This window comes from Rhinatrema bivittatum, chromosome 12 (assembly GCF_901001135.1).
Source record: "Rhinatrema bivittatum chromosome 12, aRhiBiv1.1, whole genome shotgun sequence".
Taxonomy (NCBI): domain Eukaryota; kingdom Metazoa; phylum Chordata; class Amphibia; order Gymnophiona; family Rhinatrematidae; genus Rhinatrema; species Rhinatrema bivittatum.
The window spans coordinates 58,060,676-58,069,381 of record NC_042626.1 but is presented as its reverse complement, the minus strand read 5'-3'; the positions used below and the strand labels follow the sequence as shown (position 1 = coordinate 58,069,381).

The window sequence follows — 8,706 nt, the reverse complement described above, 5'->3', positions numbered from 1 at the left end:
AAGAATGAAATGTCCTTTTATATCCTTATTGTGCCTGGGGTCTGTTGGTGGTTCCATGAATTCTACAGTTTAGGAGTCAGTACCCAAGGAGGTTCTGGAGAAAGCATTCATGATATTCTCCCTAAAAGGAGAAGGCCCTCTTTTCTTCTGTTTTTAACATAAATTTCAAAAAACGATTGTGGATTCAAACATATACACATTTATATATTTGTAGTTGAATGATTTGAAGCTATTTTCTTTGGCTTTGGAAATATGATATCGTAAAACACGTCTGCCAAACTCACCTATGAATTAATCTAATAATGCCCAAGGCTCTTGAAGGTTTCCAGAAGAAATAAAGGTACAACAAAAAAAAGTGATTGCATTGGTGGTCTGATTCATGTAACTTATAAAAATGAGCTGCAGTATGACGGGCTGCCCGGGACTGTAAGAATGGGTAGGAAGGTTAACCCCGACTCCCTTTATAACAGAGATGTCTACTGCAGTGGGCATCTCACCTTCGGTAGTTCTCGCCTCAAGTGCTGACATCACAGAGCCATTGCACTCCAGGTTAACTGAAGCAATTTCACACTGGATCTATATATAATATATATAGTTGATCCTATATAATCATTCATTTTAAAATAAATATTATGGCGTGGGAGAAAAAAGCTTCTAGACTGTGGATACGATTTGGTTTAGCATTAAAAGGGATAAAGGTCTACAAGTAGATGACGGTGGGGCATAAACCACCCACCAAAAAAAGCAATGAGATCTTTTTTTGCTCCTCGATACCATAAACCACAACATCATACGTATACATTCACTTTCATGGTTCAATGTATTTTAGGTCTAAATGAAGGGAAATTAGTAGAGATAGACTAGGAACACAGTATTCATGCTTATTTCTGTGTATAGAAAGCACTAAGCAAACTTTGTACAGTGGTAAAAGAACCAGGGCAGAAAGAGAAAAGCTGGCAGTAAGTGTCCAAGGCTCTTCGTAGCGCAAAGGGCTACTAGCAGCATCTGAACAGGAAATACGAGAATCTGCAACAGTGTATGGCGACAAAGAGGATGGTAATGAAAACATAGCTGGTGAATATAATGTTGAGGGCATAGATGGTCTCTGGATCACTAAGGCTACGGGAGCGGGAGGTTTTGAATGTCACCGCAAGCCGGAATCCTGCTATTAGTTGCCCATCCAGCCAGCAGTAATAAATCCCTCTGTCTTCAAGTTGAACAAATCTGATGTTCAAGTGATTCCCATGGTCAATATAGATCCTCATAGTCCGGTTGACCCCTATGAGGTACTGAGTGCGGTAGTATCGGATTTTTTCTTTGTCCCAAGCTACAGCCTGTTCTGGCCTGGCCCCTGGGCAGCTGATAATCAATCCGTAGCCAATAGGGTGAGTGTACAACTGAATGGGAACCTCTGGACTCCAACGTTTGCGCCCCAGTTTTGAGATAATATTTGAGAGGGAAAACTTTGGGTTTTTCGTAGGGCATTTAGGGCATTTCACCATGCAGCTCCGAATCACTACTTCTGAATTTCTCATCATGATGGCTTTCTTGAAAAGTTTTGGGACGGCAGCTGAGCCACAGGACGTCACATCTGGAATGGTTTTGTAGTACCTGGTAAAGAGGTAGTTGCTTTTCAAGTAGCATAAACCGATGCGTCTCTGCTCCCCTCTCACTCCACAACGGTCACACTTGGTCCACTCCCAGAACGTTGTGAAGACGCTGAAGTATTGTTCAATTTGGTCCTTTTGGGGGTGTTGCTCCTGATCCTCAAAAGTAACAGTGATCTTCTGAGAGGATTGTACATCCACATCATAGCCATAAAAATAATCCCCTTGCCGTGTACCACACATGTAGTGGCCCGTGTCCTCCACCTGAGCCCGAAAAACAATGAGGTTGAACATACGAATGCTAAAACGTAGTAACATATCAGAGCTTGAACGAATATGAGTGGCATCCACCAAGACGGTGCCATTAAAATCAGTTAAGATCTTGGCTTTTTTGCTGCCCATGTTCTTCTGGAAGTACCACACTACTGCAGTGACCTCCTCAGGCTTGCAGTTGCATGGTAACTCAAAACTCATGTCAGCCAGGTATGCAGCATTATCAAACAGCAGAAAGGCTGGACAGGGCACTGTTTTAAACACATCCTCCTTTTCAATGATCTCAAAGGCACTGGGGAATTTCAAATGCCACAATAAAATGTCAATAAGAAAGCAAAGACCAATGTAACTTGCCTCTTTGTTCCATTGTGGTAAAATAAAACTAGGCAGCATTCAGGTAGGAGATCAGCAGATCAGGGTCTAGGAATTATATCTGATCATCAAAATTTGATGTCCAGAGAGCAAAGTGACCCAACAAAATTGTCTTCCTCGAGAAAGAATAAGCACCAAACCAAAACTCTCTTCTATCTGGCTTTGCCGGAACTCACGAGAAGGGAAACTAAACATGTGACGTATTTCAAATCTGACAAATTCCTGCCTGCCTACTAGCTAGCAGTGAGATAGCTCAGAAAAGAAGTTTCTTTTCACAAAAGCTCAAGGTAGCACTAAAACAACATTCTAGAACATTCTTGCTTTGTTCTTCAGAAGATGTGACTTCTTTTTCTAGAATCTAAACACAGTTCTGACATGAGGTTGGAGGAAAGTTACAGAATGTCAGATCTTGGTAAACAGAATGAACAGGCAAAAGACACCAACGTAGAAATGTCTTCAGTATAAAATATATACAGGATTGCATAGAGACCCCTTGTTTACGGAGAAATGTTAAAAATTATGATTACAAATTAGTTGCTTCATAAAAGTACAGCATACACTTCACTTTGGTCAATCAGAAAGGAGCTACTTCAAATATAGGATCCACAAACAATTTTTTCTAAGTTATATGACTAGAGCAATGTCTAATATGGATTTGGAAAAATTGGTTCTTACCTGCCAATTTGATTTCCTTGAATCCTACCAGACCAGTCCAGATTTTCTTTTCCTCTCCTACCAGCAGATGGAGATAGAGAACAAAAACTTTACTGTACTCTTGGCATTTAAGTTGCTGTGCAACCTACAGTCTCTCAGTAAACCTATAACAAAGCTAAACTAACCCTTTTTGAGCAAGGGGAATTTAAACCATTGGTGAACCCAAAACTAGGTTTGACAACCCTTTAAAAAGAAAATGAGGGCACCTTAAACCATCAAGCTAACAAATACACACAGAAAAGTGATCAACAGATTCAAAGGGCAGGATTCTGGACTGGTCTTGTCGGACTCAAGGAAAGAAAATTAGCAGGTAAGAACCAATTTTTCCTTCCTTTTCGTACACCAGACCAATCCAGATGAGTGGGATGTATCCAAGCCACCCTAAACTGGGTGGGAACCTTAAAGACCTGCTCATAAAACACTCACCCCAAAGCCAGTAATGTTTGAAGCCCAGACATCCAATCTGTAATGTTTGGAAAAAGTGTGCAAAGAAGACCAAGTTGCTGCTCTACAAATATCATGTGGGAACACCAACTGACACTCAGCTCACAAAGTTGCTTGAGCTCTAGTGGAAAGAGCTCTAAGGCCTTTGGGAAATTCTATATCCTTGCAAATGTAGGCTGTCACAGGAGTCTCCTTAATCCATCTAGCAATAGAAGACTTAGATGCCTTCTCCATTTTTTGCGATCACTGAATAAAATAAAAAGATGGCCTGATCTCCAAAATTCATTAATGACCTTCATTTATCTCAGGAGAGCCCTACTTACATTCAAAACTTGCAGCTTCTGAGAATGTTCAGTAGAACTGGACCCTGATCTCCTAATGAGGCAACTCTTGACTTAGATGAAAGGAAGAAACCATCTTTGGTAAAACGGATGGAATTGTACAAATAGAAACTCCATTGTAGGAAAGGATGCATGACAATGCCTGTAACTCAGAAATATGCCTCATTGAACAGATAGCCAACAAGAACACCATTTTCAGAGTAAGATCCTTCTAAGATGCTCTTATTTTAGGCTCCTAAGGAGGCTTGCACAAGGCTTTCAAGACTAAATTAACATTCCAAGTTGAAATCAAACTTTTAATTGGAGGCCATGTAGAGAGAGATCTCATTACACTGATGCACCAATTATGAATTATAATAGCCATGTACAGGCCAAATTCTGACAGGCCCCAGACACTGTTACAGCAAGTGAAGGAACTTTGCCCAGGTGACCTTGAAAATGAAGTGGAAAATGAAGAGGCCTTGACCTGATACACTGAAGGATACCTTATCATATGTGCCTGTTTGTCAGTTCCTGTGCAAATATAAAACAGACAGAGAGGCAACGACTTAAGATCCTAAGCAAATGTTAGGGGACAGCAAGCAAGAAGAAGGCAGCAAGACCTTCACCCTTGGGGGAGAGGCAGCCTGAGAGGGAGAAAACCACTCTGACACACAGCTTGGCATACAGACGTGGCAGTTCTCTACCTGAACGCCCATATATTCCAGTTCCCACGATAGATCCAGCTTGCTCTTTACAAAATTGATCACCCAGTCTAGATTTTGAAATAGAAGTACCACCCTGTAAACTGAGTGATGACAATCTTCTTTTGATTTTGCATGGATCAACCATTCATTCAAGTACAAATGTGCATAATGCCTTCTCTCCGAAGAGCCACTGCCACAACCATCATTACCTTGGAAGAGCTGCATGGAGCCATCGCCAGCCCAAAAGGAAGCACCTGAAATTGAAAATGTCCTTCTAGCACAGCAAACCTGAGGAATCTTTAATAGATCTTTCTGAATAGGAATGTGCAGCTAAGCCTCTGAAAGGTCCAATGACATAAGAAATTCTCCCTTCCTGATCGCCACAATTACTGACTGGGGAGTCTCCATACACAAATAGGGCATCTGCAAAGATGCATTCACTTTCTTTAAATTCAGAATGAGACAATACATGTCCTCCTTCTTTGGAACCACAAAATAAATGGAATAATGACCCAGACGTCTTTCTTCCCCCAGCACCAGGACCATACCAAAAGAAGAAGACAATCCAGCCTGGATCTTACCACCTCGCTTTTCATCCACAAAGGACAAGGAGACACCATGAAAGCCTCAACTACTGAGCATGCAAAAACTAAAATTTAACCTTCTTTTATAATGGAAAGAACCCATTGGTCTGATGTTATCATGGTCCACTCTTCATAAAAAATGGGTCAAAAACCTCCCTATCTGAAAGACCAAAGAATGGACGACTGCTTTGAGTCCTCCTGAGCTGGAATCCACACTATCCCTAGCATTCCTACAGCTTTGAAAGGACTGAGATTTGCCTGAATATTAACACTGTGAAGACGTTTTCTCAGAACGATAATGCCTGGCCTCCCAAAACTTCTGTTGACTGGAGAAACTTCTGTGAGATATCTTAGATTTATCTTCAGGCAATTTATGAATCTTAGATTCCCCTGGGTACTTAACCAATTTCACCAGAAAACCGTCACAAAGGAGAAGGGACAGTTACCAAGCTCAGATACATCCACTGTCCAATTGCACAACCAAAGCAGATGCCTAGCCAATACAGTTGACACCATATTTCTAGTGACCATGCAAAGCAAATCATACAGTGCATCTGCAATAAGAGGCTAAGCCTGGTTCCAAGTGTTCCTTTTCCTTTTCTGAAAGTCCTTCCTTGGTGTCAACCACTGGAATCTGTTGCACACAGCATAAACCACTCAAGCCATAAAACAGCTACACTGAGTGCCAAGGCTGAAACCTCAAAAATGTGTTTGTGATGTATCTTCATCTTCCAATCCTGAGAATTCTTAATATCCACACAGCCTTCTACTGGGATTGTGGTCTTCTTAGTGACTGCTGAAACCAAGGCATCCACCTTGGATATCTTTAATAAATCCAAGGCTTCTTCCAGAAGGGGATACAACTTTGCCATGGCTCCATTCCACAAGACTAAGACTTTAAGAGATCTATGGTACTGGTGTGTTCTGCTTTGTGTCACATCTTGCTCAGCTGTTTTCCTGGGTCTCGCTGCCGGAATAGCTCATCCCCCCCCCCCCCCCCAATGACATCATTATCTGGGGATGTTAAGAAGCCCGTGGTGACGCCGAAGGTCTAGATTCATCTGCCTACATACCTAATCCTTATTTCTTGTTTGGTCTTTGGCTTTTATTTTTGGGCTTAGCTTCGCTTTGTTTTACTATTTTATCATGAATGATAGTCAAGATAGTTGGCTGTATGATATCGTAGTAATTACTGCTGGTGCTGGTGTGATCTGCTATGTGTCACATCCTGCTCAGCTGTTTTCCTGGGTCTCGCAACTGGAAGAGCTTCATCCCACCCTCTCATCACATCATCTTCTGGAGACATTAAGAAGCCTGTGGTGACGCCGAAAGAAACCCTTTGTGAGCTCCGAGGGTAAGAGGGCATTTTATCTTGATTCTAAGATACCTAATCCTTATTTCTTGTTTGGTCTTTGGCTTTTATTTTTGGGCTTAGCTTCGCTTTGTTTTACTATTTTATCATGAATGATAGTCAAGATAGTTGGTTGTATGATATCGTAGTAATTACTGCTGGCCAGGGACGGTATAACTCAAAAGAAGCTTAACTCAAAATAGATATAAATACCGCTTCATCAATAAATCGGTATTTACCCCTTGTAAACAGTTCAGACAGTCTTGTAATTCCTCTAAGGGACATACATTTCGTATTTGTTTAATTAATTTGAGATCCTTCAAAAATAAGATAGAAGTGTTTTATGACTTCCTGGAGGATGAAGAGTCCGATGCCCTTTGCATTACTGAATCTTGGTTGTTAGACTCTGATATTATTTTACTAACACAGCTTTGTCCCAGCAATTATGTTTACTTTTCCAAACCAAGGAAGTTGTGGGAAGGAGTTGGACTTCTTATTCACTTGTAAAAAAGATCTGCTTATGTCCGAGCATTCTCTTGATATTGACTCCCCACATGAAGTCTTTTATATTGGCAATAATGACTGGGATTTATGTTTGTTTTATTGTCCTCCTGGTACATTCAAATTAAGTTCACTTGTTTATTTGTTCCTATGCTTCATTGCTTTCTTTTTGGTTAATTGTACCCCTACCCTTCCCCTGTTTTTTGTAATTTCCATTCTATTGTTCGATGTAAACCGATGTGATGTTTCGACTAACGTCGGTATAGAAGACTCTTTAAATAAATAAATAAATAAATAAATAAATAAATAAGTTATGCACCAATTATTAATACTCTGTTAGAGATTAGACAAGAACTAAATAAAATAAATGTGTTAGGTGATTTTAATATTTATCCATGCCCTATATCTTGTAAAGGGTTCCTTTCCACCATAAGTTCATTAACCTGGGAACAGAAAGTTGTTGGCACCACTCATATTAAGGGTCATACAATCAGATTTAATTTTTTGAGTGAGAAAATGATAGATGATAAATTTGTTGGGATGAATTGCCAGGAATTCCCAATTAGTGACTATTTGATGTTAAAATTTTCCTTTTCTTTTATCACGTCCAAATCTAGAAATAAGAAGAGGTCCTTATGATATTGAGAAATTACGGAAACAATGGATTCCCCAAATTGTTGATTTTCAGGCTAATGACATAGCAGATACAGTTTCACATTGGCAAGACTCTTTATTAGCAAGTTTAAATAATATTGCTCCCCTCAAAGAGATAACTTCTTCCAGACTTAAAAGAGCTCCTTGGTTTACACCTGATCTTAAATGTCGTAAATCAGAATTTATTTATTTAAAAGTGTTTTTATACCGCTTTTACAAATAAAATTTAATCAAAATGGTTTACATTTTAAAACGTACATAATCTACTTAAATTAAAACAATAAAATAGACAAAAAATTCAACGTATCTAACAACAAAAAAACAGAACTCTGTTTTAAGTGCAATTGCAAAGGTGCCAGGACCCGCATAAATCTTGGGCCATAGTGGGAAAGGAAGGGTAGGGGGTATAAGGGGAATGTAAGTGGTGTGTAAAGTAGGTAAAAGGCTAGGAGAGAAGAGAGAGGGGATGCTTTATGATCGGTTTGTAAGGAGAGTATTGAATGCTTTTTGAAATAAGTAGGTTTTTAAAGTTTTCTTAAATTGGTGTGTGTTCAATATGAGGCGGAGAGAGTCTGGTAATGAATTCCACAAAGAGGGGCTTCGCACAGGGCAGCAAAAAATCTAGCATCAACATATCGACTCCCAGATGTGCTGTGTCCTGCAGGATCTTCATTGGGACCTTCAATGCCTTTGATAAACACATGAACCTCACTTACGGGCCGATACAGTTCAGTGCGCACTGTTAGTCTGCATTTGGATGCACTTTTTCAACGCGTTAGCTTTATCCCTTATGCAGTAAGAAGTAATAGGGCGTCAAAAATGTGCGTCCAACCCCCCCGAAACTAATAGCGCCCGCAACATGCAAATGCATGTTGATGGTCCTATTAGTTATTCCCGCGCGATCCAGAAAGCAAAGGGGCGGATTTTAAAAGCCCTGCTCGCGTAAATCCGCCTGGATTTACGCGAGCAGGGCCTTGCGCGCCGGCGCGCCTATTTTCCATAGGCCTGCCGGCGCGCGCAGAGCCCCGGGACTCGCGTAAGTCCCGGGGTTTTTTGTGGGGGGCGTGTCTGGGGCGGGGCCGATCGATGCAGCGTTTTGGGGGCGGGACGTGGCATTTCAGGGGCGGGCCCGGGGGCGTGGCCGTGCCCTCCGGAACCGCCCCCGGGTCGCGTCTCGGC

General features: G+C 41.1%; 1 protein-coding gene across 1 annotated transcript; it reads right to left on the bottom strand.

Annotated features, from left to right (window-relative positions):
- Window positions 1-995: 995 nt before the first annotated feature.
- Window positions 996-2,273, bottom strand: FAM187A (family with sequence similarity 187 member A). Its single transcript, XM_029572241.1, has one exon. The coding sequence runs from the start codon at window positions 2,271-2,273 to the stop codon at window positions 996-998; it is 1,278 nt and encodes a 425-aa protein (XP_029428101.1).
- Window positions 2,274-8,706: the final 6,433 nt, after the last annotated feature.